At 37.5% G+C, this 19644-nt stretch overlaps 1 protein-coding gene across 1 annotated transcript; it reads left to right on the top strand.

The window, feature by feature from the left end:
* The first annotated feature begins 18034 nt into the window (after window positions 1-18034).
* Window positions 18035-19151, top strand: LOC112323515 (putative glycine-rich cell wall structural protein 1). Its single transcript, XM_024581965.2, has one exon. It carries the CDS (start codon window positions 18393-18395, stop codon window positions 18984-18986), a length of 594 nt encoding a protein of 197 aa, XP_024437733.1. The 5' UTR covers window positions 18035-18392; the 3' UTR covers window positions 18987-19151.
* Window positions 19152-19644: the final 493 nt, after the last annotated feature.

The raw sequence follows: 19644 nt of genomic DNA on the forward strand, positions 1-19644 counted from the left end.
GAGGCCGAAGTTCATGTTTTTATCTATGGTAATACCAGGTCCGAGCAGTCCGGGGCGGAATAGAGATGTTTGTCTTCATCTGTTGATTGATGAGTTGACGCAGTTGTGGTCCTCTGGAGCTTTGACTTATGACATCTCGAGGAAACAGAATTTTGTTATGAGAGCGGCTTTGATGTGGACTATCAATGATTTCCCAGCTTATGGAATGGTTTATGGTTGGAGCACGCATGGAAAGCTAGCATGTTCATACTGTATAGAGAACAACAAGGCATTCACGCTAACAAACAGGGGTAAAGCTTTTTTTTTTTACTATCACCGTGGTTTCTTGCCACCGAATCACAGGTACAGAAAGAATAGAAATGATTTCTTTGTTGGCAGAGTTGAAAAGGATGTTGCACCCCCGCGTCTTTCCTGTGAAGAATTGCTTGATGTTGTATCAGAGTACGGTGACATTGTGTTTGGTCTCTAATCAAGTAAGTAGAAGTTTCTTGGTTTTGGTTTGACCCATAACTGGATGAAGCAAAGTATCTTTTAGGAGCTTCCTTATTGGAAGACCAATCTTCTCCGCCATAACCTTGACGTCATGCACATTGAAAAGAACATGTTTGAGAACATTTTCAACACCGTCATGGATGTGAAGGGGAAGACAAAGGACAACATCAAGGCTAGATTGGATGTAGCACTGTTCTGTAACCGTAAAAATATGGAGTTGGTTTGTGATGGGTCACAGGTCGCAAAACCAAGAGCAAACTTCGTGTTAGAGAAAAACGCACAACTACTAGTCTACAAATGGCTTAAGAGTCTGTGTTTCCCCTGATGGACATGCCTCGAACATATCAAGGCTGGTTAATACGAAGGAATGCAGATTATATGGAATGAAGAGTCATGACTGCCATGTGTTTATGCAAACACTCATCCCATTAGCTTTTCATGATTTGTTGCCAAATGGGATATGGGATGCACTAACGGAGATCGGTCATTTCTTTAGAGATATATGCTCCAGCAAATTGAATGTTGATCACATTCACAGGCTTGAAACGAATATCGTTGAGACAATATGCAAACTTGAGATGATATTCCCTCCATCATTTTTTGACTCAATGGAGCATCTACCCGTACATTTACCATTTGAGGTAAAAGTTGGAGGACCGGTCCAGTACAGATGGATGTATCCATTCGAGAGGTTAGATATTACAGTTGCTATGTAATTCATAATTAATTTTTATTTTATTTTTTTAATTGATAAATTTTGATTATATATATGTATATATATATATATATATATATATATATATATGTGTGTGTGTGTGTGTGTGTGTGTGGGTACTTGTTCAATCTTAAAAAAAAGGTTAAGAACAAGGCGCATGTTGAGGCGTCAATATGTGAGGCCTATATTGTTGAGGAGATCTCAACATTTATCTCATACTATTTCGAAGCTCATTTGAGAATGAGGATCAACCGTGTTCCACGACATGATGATGGTGGTGAAGTGCCTTCAAGTGGGAACTTGTCAATATTCTCCAATCCTGGACGACCCACACCTAAAATGTCGTGAGTGGAAGATATTTGTCTGAAATAGAGTTCAAAGCACACAATTATGTCCTATTTAACTGTGATGAGCTGAGACCTTTTATTAAGTAAGTAAATATTTGACTTAAACTTTATCAAGAGTGTACTATTTATGTTTTGTGATACCATAAACAAATATAATTTGGAACAACCTTGCAGGCAACATCGACGATACTTACTGTCCAATAACTCACAGCTGACCAAATCCCAGATCTTTCAATTACAAGATGAACAATTTGCCACATGGTTTAGAACACATGTAAGTCCTATCACAAACTCATTATATCTTGCAATGTAATTAACTGTACGTCAATATTACATAATATTCGTTTATTGATTATTGTTGTATTTAATATACAAGGTTTATCAAATGGGAGGTAGTGCTGCTATTTCACTGTCTTTACTAGGCCTAAGCCCTGAAAGAAAAGTCAAGTGATATAATGGGTATTTTGTCAATGGATATGTCTTTCATACTAAAGAATACGGGCATGCAAGAAAGACATACAACAGCGGTGTTTGTATTAAGGGATCGACTTTTAGTGAGTTTGAAGTTGACTACTACGGTAGATTGGAAGAGGTCATCGAACTGCAATATCATAGCGAGTAGAATAAAGTGTTTTTATTCAAATGCTATTGGTATGACACAACTGACAGAGGAATCAGAGTAGATCCTCACTATGGTCTCGTTGAAATCAACTCAAAAGCTAGACATCGCAACGTAAACGATGTCTTTGTTTTCGCAAAGCAATGCCAACAAGTTTATTACACATATACCCTTTCCTTTAGAAAGGATCGATCAAGAGTTGATTGGTTATCCGTTTTAAAAACAAAACCCAGGGGTCGTGTCGAGGTTGTTCATGATGAGAACGAAGACACAAGTGTGATAGATGAAGTCTTTCAAGCTAGTGAGTTGGTTGAACCATACCGAGTTGCTCCTTCGATTGACTTAAAAGAAAATTTGGATTTTTGTGTTTTCAACGATAGTCTTGTTGATGTTGTCGTAGAAGAGTTGAATGCTGTTTTGAGCTCTACTAGTGGACTAGAGAATGTTGATGAAGAAGATGATAACCATATTGAAGAGTGCGATGAAGCTGATGATAACAATTCAATTAAGGACGAAGATGAAAATTCTGACTAAACATGTTGTAAAGCCTTATTTTTATAATGTAATATTTTGGAACATGAAATATTTATTCTTCTTTAATTGCGAGCTCTTGTTATTGTGTTGTGTGTGCTGTAAGTTTGCAATTCAAGATTTTGTGCAGGAGGATAGACAAAAATACATGGAGCTGCTGTAGAAATATTGACAGTTTCACCGACGGGTACAGCGATGGAATGGTACCCATCGATATTTTACCGAGCGTTGAAAAACATTTACGAAATTGTGCCACAATCACCGACAGCAATACTGACGAACTGGTACCTGTCGATATTTTACCGAGAGTTGAAAAACAATTATGGAATTGTGCCACAATAACCGACGGACTGGTACCCGTCAGTATTTTACCGAGAGTTGAAAAAAATTTATGGTCCGTGCCACAATCACCGACGGGTACACCGACAAAATCACTGACGGTTGGCGTACATCCCGAAGCGCACGCCTGTCAGAGGCCTGGTCAGTCTGCACGTTTATCGACGAAGTTGTCGACGTCACGTTTACCGAAGGATCGAAAAGTCTGGTGGGATTTTTGAAATTTTTGGTGCGAATATCAATTAATTACCGATGGAATTTAATGCCACTGACAATAATAAATGTTCCGTCAGTAATACCGTCGAAAAAATTGCTATATAAAACCCCCCTCCCCCCATTTGGTTTATTTTTTCTCTCGGCTCTTCATTTCTATTTCTCGTTTCCTCTCCGTTTGTTTTTAGTTTTTGGAAGAGGTTTTATTGTTTTTGTGGTAGTTTTAAACACATTAAAAGGTATGTATTCTTCTTTCTTTATCTTTGTATTTTTTTTATTTTAATTATGATTATTTTTTTGGTGTTCTTTGTTTTGTGTATTGTTTGTAGATAAAATTTTAAAATCAACACACTATTAAGGTAAGCATTTTTTATTCCTAAATTTATTTTGAATTGATGTTGTGTTTTTTAGTTTTGTATTGTTTGTTTTGTGTTTAGGATGTTTTGTGTAGTGTTCTTTAGTTTTTTTCATTTTATTTATTAATTTTATGATATTATTGTTTGTATTGCCATAATTGTTATTGTTGAATTTATGTTTTAAATGTTAATTGAAATATAGAATTACATTTAATTAGTTTATCTTAATTTTAGGATATTATTGTTTGTTATGTTGTTTATTATTTTGATTAATTTTAATTGTTATTTATGAATTTGTATTGATGTTAGTTGAAAATATATAAATGTTGAATTTCTATAAATGTTAGGTTGTATAGAGTTGATTTTGCAATATTTGTGTAATTATCAATATTTGTAGGTATGAAAACTGTGGGTAGTCTCTAATATAGTGGAGGTGCTGTCGAATTTTTTTAAATGATTGAAAATTCATGGTTCGGTGACCACGCACACCGGCGACTCCGTCCCGTTCAGCGCACATGGAAAGCGGATGGTAAGATTAATTTTAATGAAATATATCGTTTATTAATTTGTCGTTGCTTATAAATATATTTAACTTGCAATCTATTTTTTCCTTACAGGCTGCGTCTCTTGGACGTGAGCCGAGTCCAATGGAGCTGTTTGTGGAGACGCATGTGCGGAGTCAAGACCGCCAAAAGGGGGTGCAACAATTCGTGGACAACCGTGCTCAGCACTTCGTGGTATGTTCGTTCAATCATTCTATTTAGTAAGTTATTATTTTCTTGAATTGAATATGATGATTTTTTTAAAAAAATTCAGGAGACCTATAATAGCCGGTTGAGGGAGAGATATGGGGACGATCCTTCGACCCATCCGAATTTTGATTCGGATTTGTGGATGGAGGTGGGATCGTTTGGTGGACCCGAAAAAAATCAGGTCTACGGGCTCTTCAACACTACGGCTAAAAACTTGCGGTCGGCACGTAGTGTCTCAACCAATGGGAGCTCTCCATTAGTATTGAGCACCTAGTCTAAGGAGTTCATGGCCTTGAAACAACAATATGAACAACTCTCGACGAATTATGATCAGCTCCGTCAAATGGTCATGGAGATTAGATCAAGGATGGGTGATGATACATGTGCAGCTCCTTTTTGGCCGTACGGTCCCGGAAACAACCAGCCTCCTCCTCCTCCTCCTCCTCCTCTAGCTTCGCCGCTATCCTAGTTTAATTTTGTTTTTTAAACACCTTAAATTTGTAATGAATATTTGGATGAATATTATTTAACATTATTTTTATATTTTTAATGTTTAATACAAATTTATTTGTTTATTAAGCTTTTTTACTATTAATAAGTTATTTTTTATATATATTTTAAATACATACCGACGGCTTTACTGACGGATCCCGGCCGTCGGTATTTTACTAAGAGTTGCCAAACAATTACCACCCATGCCATAATTACCGACGAACATATTCCGTCGGTGTTTACCATTATTATTACCGATGGCATATTTCCGTCAATATTTGACAGAGTTCTGAAACATTTACCGCCATGCCACCATCACCGACGGATAGTCCGTCGGTGATTACTGTTGAAAATGTAGACGGATGTATTCCGTCGGTAATGTTCTCGCAGGAATTTTTTATTGCCACGCGTCGCCGTCTGTAAGACCGTCGGTAGTTGGTTTTTTTATTTCCGACATAATTAGCGACGGAATGGGGAATTACCGATGATTAGTATCCCGACAGACGGATTTCGTCGGTGAGATCGTCGGTAATAATTTTACCGACGGATGTCATGCCTTACACCGACGGAATTAATCCGTCGGTAAAACTATTTAATGGTGTAATGAACGTGTTTAGTACGAGCATGAAAGATAGAATTTGCAGATAAATAAGTAGCGCCGAGATTATCACACCAAATAGTAGGAGCAAAAGCAGAGCGAATCTGCAGATCACTCAATATATAATAAAGCCAGATAACCTCAGCAGTGCCATCTGCCAAGACTTTATACTCAGCCTCGGTGGAGGGGCGAGCAACGGTGCGTTGCTTGCTTGATTTCCATGATATCAGAGTCTGACCAAAGAAGACAAGATAACCACCTGTGGATTTTTGATCATTAATACTACCTGCCCAATCTGTATCTGTAAAGCCATGTAGATCAAATGAGGAACTGCGAGTGATATGTAAGCCATAAATAGCCATACCCCGTAGATAACGCAGAATGCGTTTAACAGCACCCCAATGAGAATCTGTAGGAGCATGCATAAACTGACAAACTCTGTTAACTGCAAAACCACTACGCCATTATACAGTTTTACCGACGGATTAATTCCGTCGGTATAAGGAACACAAATCGTCGGTAATAATTTTACCGACGGTATCTCCGACGGATTTAGTCCTCGGCGTCATGAGCGTCGGTAATTATAATTCCATCGCCATTTCTGTCGGTAATAAAAAAAAACCAATACCGACGGAACTGCCGACGGAATTACAGACGGATAAGCGCGCCAAAATAAAATTCCCGCCACCAAGTTACCGACGGAATATTTCCGTCTGTAAAATTCAACGGTAATTACAGACGGAATAGCCATCGGTAACATTCAATGGTAATTACCGATGGAATATCCATCGGTAGCAGACACGGTAATTCCGACAGAATATCCGTCGGTGATTGGGGCACGGCCGTAAATATTGTAAACGATACTAAAATACCGACGGACAAATTCTCTCTGTAAATCCGTCGGTATAAATTTAAAATATTTAAAAAAAATTATTAATTAACAGTTAAAAACTTATAACCAAATAAATTTTCATTAGACATTAAAAATGTAAAATTAATGTTAAATAATATTCATCGAAATATTCATTACAAATTTAATGTTTTAAAAAAACAAAATTAAACTAATTAAACTAGAGGCGGAGCTGGAGGAGGAGGAGGAGGAGGCTGGTTATTGCTGGGACCGTACGGCAAAAAAAAAGGCGCACATGGATCATCACCCATCTTTGATCTAATCTTCGTGACCATTTGATGGAGCTGAGCATAATCCGTCGAGAGGCGTTCATATTGTTGTTTCAAGGCTAAAAACTCCTCTGACTGGGTGCTTGATACTGATGGAGAGCTCCCAACGGTTGAGACACTACGGGCCGACCGTAATTTTTCGGCCGTCGTGTTGGAGAGCCCGTAGACCCGATTTTTATCGGGTCCACCAGACGATCCAACCTCCATCCACAAATCCGGATCGAAATCTGGTTGGGTCAAAGGATCGTCCCCATATCTCTCTCTCAACCGGCTATTATAGGTCTCCTGAATTTTTTTTTTTTAAAAATCATCATATTCAATTCAAGAAAATAATAACTTACAAAATAATTTGATTGATCGAACATACCACAAAATGCTGAGCACGGTTGTCCACGTACTGCTGCACCCCCTTTTGGCGGTCTTGACTCCGCACGTGCGTCTCTAGAAATAGCTCCATTGGACTCGGCTCACGTCCAAGAGACGTAGCCTGTAAGGAAAAAAAAGATTGCAAGTGAAATATATTTATAAGCAACAACAAATTAATTAACGATATATTTCATTTAAAATAATCTTACCATCCGCTTCGCATGTGCGCTGAACGGGACGGAGCCGCCGGTGTGCGTGGTCACCGAACCATGAATTTCCCGGTTCCGGTTGACGGCTCCAGATTGTGAGCGTCGTGAGAACTGCTCAGACGTCACGTGCTCAATATATGCCGCCCATATATCTCCCGAGATGAATGGCGGTTTAAATTCCCGCCAAACTGCCACCTCATTCCAGCCTTCAAGACCGTTGTCCCTCGCATATCTTTTCGCCTTTTTTTGAGTGTCATACCAAAAATCACGCAACCTACATCCATAGTAACTAATTAGAATTTAGAACATAAAATTATAAATCAAAAATAAATATTATTTTCGATGTTACCTAGTTGCCGCGTGATTCTCCCATACTCTCCTGACAACATTGTTGTTCGTGCTATCCCACTCAAATTTATTCTGTATATATAAATAATTCATTGAAAATAAAAATAGTACAAGATATAAAATTACAAAAATTATTTATTAAAAATAAACTGGAAATTAAAAATTAACACCTACCTGAAATCGCCGAAACCAGGCATCGATATTAGGTCTCCACTCAGGATGTCTGGAGACCTGACTCCATTGAAACAATGGAATCTCCATCGACGATTTCATCGCCATTGTAATTGTCCTGGCAGCCTCAATGTTTGTGAACCTTAAATTAAATAATAAAAAATTAATTATTTGTTCATAAATTATGTTATAAGTATTAAAAAAAAAACTAAAACCTAAACAAACTTACATTGAGAGGTCATCCTTCCATTGTGCCTGGTACTTGCGGGTGAATTGACCCCGCTATGAAGGCACGCCGCTTCTGCGCTGTGAAACCGCGGTAGAAGAGGAAGCATCACACGGTGGCGCAGATGCCAAATCGCCGTGATCAGCACCTAAGGAGATGTCCTCCTCGCTGCTGGAAGAACTATGTGCAACCGTCTGCTGGCGACGTGTTGTAGATTTCATTCGACGCATCTACACAAATGTATATGAATTATTACATAAATTAACTTTAATTATTTTTAAGAAAATTCAGCAGCACCTCCTTTACACTACAAGATTTAACAGTTTTACCGACGGAATTTTTCCGTCGGTGTAAGACACATATTCCGTCGGTAATTAATTTTCCGACGGAATCACCGACAGAAATGCTCCGTCGGTGAATCTTTCGTCGGTAATTTTTTTTCCGTCGGTAAATCCGTTGGTAAAAAAAAAAAATTATCCGTTTCATTTCGTCGGTATATCCCTCGGTAATAATATTTTTTATTACCAACGGATTTACCGACGAAATTAATTGAATTTTTTCAGAAAACCGCCAAATAACACTCTCTGAAAAATACCGACGGAATTTTCCGTCGGTGATTCCCTTTGTAATTGACATGATGAACAGTGTTCACAGTTTACCGACGGAATGACCGAGGGAATTTACCGACGGAATTTTCCGTCGGTAATTCTGTCTGTAAAAATGACACGTCATCTTTTTTTTTTTGCTTTGTTTTAAATTTTTTTCCCACGGTAATTCCGTCGGTATATACCGAGGGAATATTTCCGTCGGTAAAATCCCTCGAATTACCGACGAAATATTCCCTCGGTATTTCTGTTTGTATTTATCAATTTTCTGGTAGTGTTATACTAGAGATTACCCACAGTTTTCAAACCTGCAATATTTACAATAACCACAATCCATATAATCTCCATCAACATCATATATACAACCTAATATCATTAGGAATTCAATCATTAATAAAAATTCGGCAGCACCTCCCCTATATTGGAGACTACCCACAGTTTTCAAACCTGCAATCTTTACAATAACCACAATCCATATAATCTCCATCAACATCATATATACAACCTAATATCTATACCAATTCAACAATAACAATTATTCCAATACAAACAATAATATCCTAAAATTAATATAAACTAATTAAATTTAATTCTATATTTCAATTCACATTTATAACATAAATTCAAAAATAACAATTATTCCAATACAAACAATCATATCCTAAAATTAATTAAATTTAATTCTATATTTTAATTCACATTTATAACATAAATTCAACAATAACAATTATTCCAATACAAACAATCATATCCTAAAATTAATATAAATTAATTAAATTTAATTCTATATTTCAATTCACATTTATAACATAAATTCAATAATAACAATTATTCCAATACAAACAATCATATCCTAAAATTAATATAAAGTAATTAAATTTGATTCTATATTTCAATTCACATTTATAACATAAATTCAACAATAACAATTATTCCAATACAAACAATAATATTCTAAAATTAATATAAACTAATTAAATTTAATTCTATATTTCAATAACACTAAACAAAACATCCTAAATACAAAACAAACAATACATGAATTCAAAATAAATTTTGGAATAAAAAATGCTTACCTTAATAGTGTTGATTTTTAGATTTTATCTATAAAAATACACAAAACAAAAAACACCAAAAAAATAATGATAATTAAAATAAAAAAATATAAAGATAAAGAAAACCATTACATACCTTTTAATATGTTGAAAACTATCACCAAAACAATCAAATCTCTTCCAAAACTTAAACTAAAAACCGGGAGGAGAAGAAATAGAGATGAGAGCATTAAATGTTGTCGGTGGCATTTATTTCCGTCGGTAATTCCGACGGGAAATAAATTGAAATGCGCACCAAAATTTTCGAAAGTGCCGCCTTTTTTTTTTATCCGTCGGAAATTTACCGCCGACAATTCCGTCGGTAATAGTGACTCTGACAGGCGCTTCGGGATGTGTAATTTCCGTCGGTGATTACCGTCGGTAAGTCCGTCGGAAATTGTGGCAAAAGCCCGTAATTTTTTTCAAAGTCTCTGTGAGATACCGACGGAACTATTCCGTCGGTGATTGTCATCGGTGATTGCGTCGGAAATGCTGTCGGTGATGCCGTCGGAAATTGTGGCAAAAGCCCGTAATTTTTTTCCAACTCTCTGTGTGATACGGACGGAACTATTCCGTCGGTGAGTTCTGTCGGTGATTGCCCGTCGGTTATTCCGTCGGAAATGCCGTCGGAAATTGTGGCAAATGCTCGTAATTTGTTTCCAACTCTTTGTAAAATACCGACGACACTATTCCGTCGGCGACGTCCGTCGGTAAAACAGTCAATATTAATGCAACTTCTACATAAATTTTCTTCTATCCTCCTGCACACTTACAGCACAATAACAGGAGCTGACAATTAAAAAAGAATAAATATTTCATGTTCCAAAATATTACGGTATACAAATAAGGTTTTACAGCATGTTTAGTCAGAATTTTCATCTTCGTCCTCAATTGAATTGTTATCATCCGCTTCATCACGCTCTTCAATGTATTACGTTATACAAATAAGGTTTTACAGCATGTTTAGTCAGAATTTTCATCTTCGTCCTCAATTGAATTGTTATCATCCGCTTCATCACGCTCTTCAATGTGGTTATCATCTTCTTCATCAATATTTTGTACTGCACTAGTAGAGCTCAAAACGGCATTCAACTCCTCTACATCAACATCAACAAGACTATCGTCGAAAACACGAAAATTCAAATTTTCTTCTAAGTCAATCGAATGAGCAACTCGGTATGGTTCAACCAACTCACTAGCTTGAAAGACTTCATCTATCACACTTGTGTCTTCGTTCTCATCCTGAACAACCTCGACATGACCCCTGGGTTTTGTTTTTAAAACGGATAACCAATCAACTCTTGATCGGTCCCTTCTAAAGGAAAGGGTGTATGTGTAATAAACTTGTTGGCATTGCTTTGCGAAAACAAAGACGTCGTTTACGTTGCGGTGTCTAGCTTTTGAGTTGATTTCAACGAGACCATAGTGAGGATCTACTATGATTCCTCTGTCAGTTGTGTCATACCAATAGCATTTGAATAAAAACACTCTATTCTGCTCGCTATGATATTGCAGTTCCATGACCTCTTCCAATCTACCGTAGTAGTCAACTTCAAACTCACTAGAAGTCGATCCCTTAATACAAACACCGTTGTTGTATGTCTTTCTTCTATGCCCATATTCTTCAGTATGAAAGATATATCCATTGACAAAATACCCGTTATAGCAATTGACTTTTCTTTCAGGGCCCAGGCTTAGTAAAGACAGTGAAATAGTAGCACTAACTCCCATTTGATAAACCTTGTATATTAAATACAACAATAATCAATAAACATATATTATGTAATATATATTTACGTACAGTGAATTACATTGCAAGAAATTATGAGTTTGTGATAGGACTTACTTGTGTTCTAAACCATGTGGCAAATTGTTCATCTTGTAATTGAAAGATCTGGGATTCCGTCAGCTGTGAGTTATTGGACAGTAAGTATCGTCGATGTTGCCTGCAAGGTTTAGTCAGAATTATATGAGTTTATGGTATCACAAAACATAAATAGTACACTCTTGACAAAATTTATGTCGAACATCTACTTACTTAATAAAAGGTCTCAGCTCATCACAGTTAAATAGGATATAATTTTGTGCTTGTCTGAACTCTATTTCAGACAAATATCTTCCCCTCACGGCATTTTTAGGTGTGGGTCGTCCAGGATTAGAGAATATTGACAAGTTCCCACTTGAAGGCACTTCACCACCATCATCATGCCGTGGAACACGGTTGATCCTCGTTCTCAAATGAGGTTCGAAATAGTATGAGATAAATGTTGAGATCTCCTCAACAATATAGGCCTCACATATTGACGCCTCAACATGCGCCTTGTTCTTAACCCTTTTTTTAAGATTGAACAAGTACCTGCATATATATATATATATAAAATAAAAAAAACATTTAATTATGAATTACATAGCAACTGTAATATCTAACCTCTCGAATGGATACATCCATCTGTACTGGACCGGTCCTCCAACTTTTACCTCAAACGGTAAATGTACGGGTAGATGCTCCATTGAGTCAAAAAATGATGGAGGGAATATCATCTCAAGTTTGCATATTGTCTCAACGATATTCGTTTCAAGCCTGTGAATGTGATCAACATTCAATTTGCTGGAGCATATATCTCTAAAGAAATGACCGATCTCCGTTAGTGCATCCCATATCCCATTTGGCAACAAATCATGAAAAGCTAATGGGATGAGTGTTTGCATAAACACATGGCAGTCATGACTCTTCATTCCATATAATCTGCATTCCTTCGTATTAACCAGCCTTGATATGTTCGAGGCATGTCCATCAGGGGAAACACAGACTCTTAAGCCATTTGTAGACTAGTAGTTGTGCGTTTTTCTCTAACACGAAGTTTGCTCTTGGTTTTGCGACCTGTGACCCATCACAAACCAACTCCATATTTTTACGGTTACAGAACAGTGCTACATCCAATCTAGCCTTGATGTTGTCCTTTGTCTTCCCCTTCACATCCATGACGGTGTTGAAAATGTTCTCAAACATGTTCTTTTCAATGTGCATGACGTCAAGGTTATGGCGGAGAAGATTGGTCTTCCAATAAGGAAGCTCCTAAAAGATACTTTGCTTCATCCAGTTATGGGTCAAACCAAAACCAAGAAACTTCTACTTACTTGATTAGAGACCAAACACAATGTCACCGTACTCTGATACAACATCAAGCAATTCTTCACAGGAAAGACGCGGGGGTGCAACATCCTTTTCAACTCTGCCAACAAAGAAATCATTTCTATTCTTTCTGTACCTGTGATTCGGTGGCAAGAAACCACGGTGATAGTAAAAAAAAAAAGCTTTACCCCTGTTTGTTAGCGTGAATGCCTTGTTGTTCTCTATACAGTATGAACATGCTAGCTTTCCATGCGTGCTCCAACCAGAAACCATTCCATAAGCTGGGAAATCATTGATAGTCCACATCAAAGCTGCTCTCATAACAAAATTATATTTCCTCAAGATGTCATAAGTCAAAGCTCCAGAGGACCACAATTGCATCAACTCATCAATCAACGGACGAAGACAAACATCTATATTCCGACCCAGACTGCTCGGACCTGGTATGACCATAGATAGAAACATGAACTCCGGCCTCATACACATCCCCGGTGGCAAGTTATAAACCGTCAGTATGACTGGCCAACAAGAATAAGGAGCAGCAAATGACCCGAATGGGTTGAATCCGTCTGTACACAACCCAAGACGCACGTTCCTTGATTCAGCTGAAAAGTGAGGATGCACACTGTTAAAGTGTTTCCAGGCTTCACCGTCAGAAGGATGCACCATCACTCCATCAACCGCATGATGTGATTGGTGCCATGTCATATGCTCAGCAGTCCTTGGTGACATGAATAACCTCTGCAATCTAGGTGTGATTGGGAAGTATCTAAGTTTTTTATATGCCACGAGAGTCTTTAGTCTTCCAATTCTGGGTTTGTAACGGGAATGCCCACATGTCATGCACTCGGTCAGTTCAGCATTTTCAAGGTAGTATAACATGCAGAAGTTAGGGCACATGTCAATTTTCTGGTATCCTAAACCGAGGGGTTTCATCATGGACTTGGCAGCATAGAAGTTCTCTTTCAGCCTGTTCCCCTCAGGTAAAATGCTTATCGCTCATTCGATAATCTTGTCATAACCGGCCTTACTCAACCCGTGATCTGACTTGATGGTGAACACCTGTGCTACGGCCGATAATTTACTGTGGTTCGTGCAGCCATCCCATAATGGCTCGTCAGAATCTTTCAACAGATCAAAAAACCTTGCTGCATCTGCATTAGGTTCTTCTTCTATGATTGGACATTTCCTGACATTACCTTCACTCATTCTCATTGCATCTATAACCATATTCCTGTAAGGATTACTATTCTCTTTTCCAACTTCATGCATGTTGCTAGCACTAGAAGTTGACCCAACCACATGTTCTTCCATGCTCTCATCAGGAACAAATAATTCTCCGTATGCATACCAACACAGGTAATCCTCCATGAACCCTTTGGTTAGAAGATGCATCGTTACAACATCTTGATGCAAAAACTTTAAATTTTTACACTTCCTGTATGGACACCTAATACCGCCATCAGTAAAATTCCTCGGGATAGATGTTGCGAAATTAATAAAACCCTGAACACCGTTACAATAATCCATCCTCCGCAATCCTTGGGGTGAGTCCCGATACATCCATGAACGATCATCCATGACTTCTATTGAATCTCTATAAAACATAAAAAAAAAAATTGGTTTCTTATGTTAAATATTCACTATCAATTATCCAACAAACTAAAAAAACACTTATGTTAAATATTCATTATCAATTATCAACTATCAACGTTCATACAAACAAATTTATACATATATAAATTTACAGAAATCACAACTTCGCAATAGAATTGATAACAATTAAAACATACCCGTTAAACAAGCTATAATATAATTCAGTGTAATTCAAACAAAATTTCAACAATTTACAAACAAATATATATAATTTGATAAAATCTAAAACAAACTATAACAACTACAAAATTATACATTCATACAACAAGTTTCTTTAACAAAATACATATACTAAAAAAACAATAAAATTCACATTTAAAAGTTAAAACTAAAAAGGAAACATTTACTTACAAAAAATGATAAAATCCACAAGAATTAACGGATGTTGTGACCACGTACAAAAGTATAAGAAACTTGAGTGCTAGCTTGTATTGAGAAGATGGGAGAGTTGAGATGGGTGGTTGGCTGCAGTTTGGGAGGGGAGAGGTGGGATGGGGAAGAAGAAGGGGAAGAAGAAGGAGAAGCAGATGAAGAGAGGAAGAGAGAGTGTCGGCGGAGCCAATATATACTAGATTTTCCAACGGAATATTTCCGTCGGTGATTCCGCCGGTGTTAGCGACACGTCCCTGTTTGGCTGTCCGGGTTTGAATCCCTCGGTATTCCGTCGGTAAATTCGTTTGAAAAAAATCCACGTCATCCCGCCGTTCCAATTTTCAAAAAACATTTCTCGCCGTCGGCGATGCCGCTGGTATATACCGACATTAAATGCACTTATATAGACTTATAATTAAAGTATGGCATTAAATTAACGAAGTGATAATATGTGCTTGCATGGAAAAGGAGATGCTTATCTTTATTATTTTGGAAGTTCTCATGGCACCTTCATTAACAAGAGTCAGGTAACCACCTTCATTAACATTGAACTGTTATTATACAATTGTTGTTGTCCAACCGTTGTTGTCTAGACATTGAACTGTTACTGACCAACCGTTGTTGTCTAGACATTGAACTATTACTGTCAAACTGTTGATGTCCAACCTAGACATTGAACTGTTACTGTCTAACTGTTGCAACTGTTACTGTCTAGACATTGAACTGTTACTGCCCAACTGTTACTGTCCAACCGTTGTTATCTAGACATTGAACTGTTACTGTCCAACTGTTATTGTCCAACGTTGCTGTCTAGACATTAAACTGTTACTGTCCAACTGTTACTATCTGAACACTCATCATATTTTTAACTATATCTAGAGTTTTAGAACTCCATTTTAAGTGAGATTGATCTTGTTAGAAAGCTAAGACACGAGGCTACAAGTTCTCTGAAGAAAGGAGAGCCCAGTTCTACCTCCAAAATAGTAAAAATTGCTCATTAACTAATCAGTCATACTGCCCTATAAAATCAGTCACGACTCAGTCTCGGTTGGTAACCCATAACTGGAGTTCTACATCTCCAAATTGAGCAAGACCAGTTTTCTTGGTTAGCTAACATCCAAATCTACAATTTCTATAAAGGAATCCGACCCTAATACCCTCATCCTCCTACCCAAACTTTCACAAAAAGTTAGGAGACAAGTCTGTCCAGATTCATCACCCGCTTCCCTTCATACAATACTTTCATAAAGTACATACCACACATGAATTAACTTAATTTTAACAATAAGTACTTTTTCCCTAATTCATGTCTAGGAACCCTAACCTATAATTCAATATCAAGGCATCAATTCATTATCAAATTTGAAATGAATTTTTAAGATCATTTTTAGAACACCTTACCCGGTACGAATTAAGATTTTAATCTTCAACCAGTTGAAGATTTTCAACTCCTTCCTTTTTTTTCTTCTTGTTCAATTTCTTATTAATCCCTTGCTCACAAGTGTTTATCCCATCTATAAACCCATAATCTTGGATGGGTTCTTGAAATTTTAGTGTTTCTCTCTTGATTTTGCAAGAATGGGTACAAAACTCCCTATTTTCTCTCCTTATGGTTCCTGCAGATTTTTGGTGAGGAGAGAGTATTTATACTCTATAATTTCTCTTATTTGCATTTAGGTCCCATTTTCTTTAAGTGTATTATTCTCTTCAATTAAATCCAACCCTCAACATTATCGGGCTTATTATAATGTCTCGAATTATTTTGTCCGGAAATTATATTCAAAAATTTCTGAATTCCTGTCTTTTATTTAACCATACGCATGAATTTCTTCACTTTTATTTCTCATGTAGTTAGTTTTCAATTTAAGCAACCTTTATTTTTATATTATTTTCCGGGGTTTACAAATTAGCTGATGGAGGAGTAGCAATAGACAACAAACAGAGTAGACGATTTTGTTACAGAGAAGCAGTAGAGGGGCTGCCGTTTGAAGAATAAATCTATTAAGATAAATTGGTTTTGATACCAAGTTGAAACAAGGTTTGTGCTAATTCAGAGGCTTAACCTAATAAAATAGTCACCTCTGCTATTTATATAATTAGGATAGTACATGCGTTACGGTGTAGCATACTACACACGATAAGTCAATACATTAATAATACAATATTTTCTATTCTAACACATTCATAATATGGTGATATGTTATATTCATCGATGCAAATCCTGATGAAATAAAGCTGATAATTTATTTATTTATTGCACACTTTGTCTGTCAATAAATATATCGGTAAAATTATTATCGACATACCATAAATTACCCATGAAAGTTTTTTTGAAGGATGATTTTCGTTGTGAGGAGGTCGGGAAAATTAGTGCTGTGAGTTTAAATATTGAAAAAACATTCCGTCCATCAATCTAAAAATTTTGATAGTGAGATAGTGCTCCATCAACAAGCATAGAAAACTATTGGCATTTGCTATTAACACGTCTTGTTCAAGAAAAAATGTGGAAGAAAAAAGAGAGGATATGTTTCAAGGCACAACCACTCTATTAATTAGTAAAGATAATTCAGAATAGCAGATCCCCGATAACCAAAAAAGTTAAATGTTCTTGAACTCTTACATAGACTTATTAAAGCACGCCATTGAAGGAAGTGATGATCTGTGCATGTGGAACTGAAATTCAATCTGTGCAGCAGTAGAAGACTGTTCAGTATATCAACCACGCAGATGGCCTAAAATTCTGCTAGCAGTGATGCAAGGATGGTGTGCTTTCATACACCAGAACAGGCTCCAAGGTTTCAAAATATAAGTCAGACATTCGAACACGGTTTTTAAGCACAGATCTATTTATATTCAATGATGGAAATATTGTGGGAAAATAAATTTAATTCCAAGTCTAACAGAAATAAGAAATATTGACTGAATTACAACCCAGTTTGTTGTGCAAGCTTGGCCCATTGTTAGCATACACGCAGAGTAGACAGATATCTGTGTGCATAAATCACTACCGTTAGCGGATAAACTTATGCTTAAGGAGACAATCGTTAGCATAAATCACCGCAGGACAGCTACCAGTACATGGAAAATTAATACGTGTGTGCTCAAAAATGGAGTTCAAAATTCAAATATGAACAGAATGATAAAGAGTGGGAAATGCATGCTATTAGTTCCATTGCCGAAGTCAAATATTATAAGATACTTCAAAGTCAAAAAAAAAAAAGGTGGGGATAAAGCTTGTATTGTATTGCATATAGACAGAAACAGACAGTCCTCCACAGTACCACCACCCCACCACCGACGCCCTCCACTAAAAGAGAAACCCAAAGCACACGTTCCTTTCTATAATATTCAAGATCACCAAGTGAGAGGTACTGGGAATTTAAGAAGCATTTCAAAAACCGTGTCTCGTAATTACCTTTACAATTAATGCCTCACTCTTCAAAAACCTTGTCTTGTTACCTTTCAAATGCCTATATATAGGGTTACCACTTCAAGCATTTCCAGTAACATACTGGTTTCTCATATAGCGAGTGACACGCATAAACATACAGATACATTGAGCCGTGAGAGTATAATCTGGAAATGGCAAGTCCAAGAGTGTTAGGGACTGCTTTCCTGGTCTTGCTTATTGTAGACCTCACCCTTGCTGCTAGGACACTGCAGGCAATCAGTGGAGGTGGAGGTGGAGGGCAGGGAGGAGGTGGTGGTGGTGGTTCTGGATCAGGACTTGGGTCAGGTTATGGTTCTGGGTCTGGATCCGGGAGCGGTGAAGGATATGGTGCTGGTGGTCGTGGAGGAGGTGGAGGCGGAGGCAGTGGCGGAGGTGGAGGTGGTGGCATTGGTGGAGGCAATGGGTCAGGTTCTGGCTATGGGTCTGGTAGCGGCTCAGGCTATGGTTCTGGTAGTGGGATAGGTGGTGGTGAAGGTGGTGGTGGTGGTGGCGGCAGTGGAGGTGGTGGCGGCGGCGGTCAGGGCTCTGGATCTGGAAGTGGGTCAGGCTATGGAAGTGGAAGTGGAAGTGGAAGCGGGAGTGGCGGTGGCAAGGGTGGGAAAGGAAGTGGAGGAGGAGGAGGAGGAGGTGGTGGTGGGGGTGGAGGATCCGGCTCCGGCTCAGGCTCAGGTTATGGCAGCGGGTCTGGTAATGGGGAGGGATATGGAGGAGGGAAAGGTAATTAAAAGCTTGCCATGAACACAGAGGTTACCTTTTCTTTTGTATTCTGAAATAAAATTGCGAAAGCTCACATGCATGCATATATTATGTTGACGAGCAATTACAAATGTGCTCTTAATGAAGTCACTTTTTAGAGTAAATTTTACTCTAAAAGTATATTTTATAGATAATCTCTCCGCGAACCTTAATAAAAAGTGAACATATCATTTCCATAAAAACAGGATTTCATCACAAAAAAGAACTTCAAATAAAATTAAAGGAAATGAGCTTGAACTTTTGAAAATTGAAAAATTCTCCCACAACCCAAGACTTGCAGTACTGTTGACTTTGCATGCAGTAGAAGAACCAAGTCACAAGTGAAAATAACTTACGACTGCCAAAAAGAATACCTATGTAAAAGTCCGACCAAAAGGTAAGTGGAGTTCAGTCATTTTCGGTATTGAAAACTACTTAATTACCTCTCTCTACCAAAATGTCACGCAGAGTTTTTGATCCCTCACCAATGGCGGCCAAAAGGCCTTTAGAAGCCGCTAAGTGAATTTTATATCCAAAGGACCACACACCAGTAGGGGTCCGCTCAACAAATATTCTGAAAAGATATAATTTCAAGAAAGCTATATATTGGCATTAATTTGCTATGAAAATTATGGGAGAAAAACAGAG

Source organism: Populus trichocarpa, chromosome 1 (genome assembly GCF_000002775.5).
Source record: "Populus trichocarpa isolate Nisqually-1 chromosome 1, P.trichocarpa_v4.1, whole genome shotgun sequence".
In the NCBI taxonomy this organism is placed as follows: domain Eukaryota; kingdom Viridiplantae; phylum Streptophyta; class Magnoliopsida; order Malpighiales; family Salicaceae; genus Populus; species Populus trichocarpa.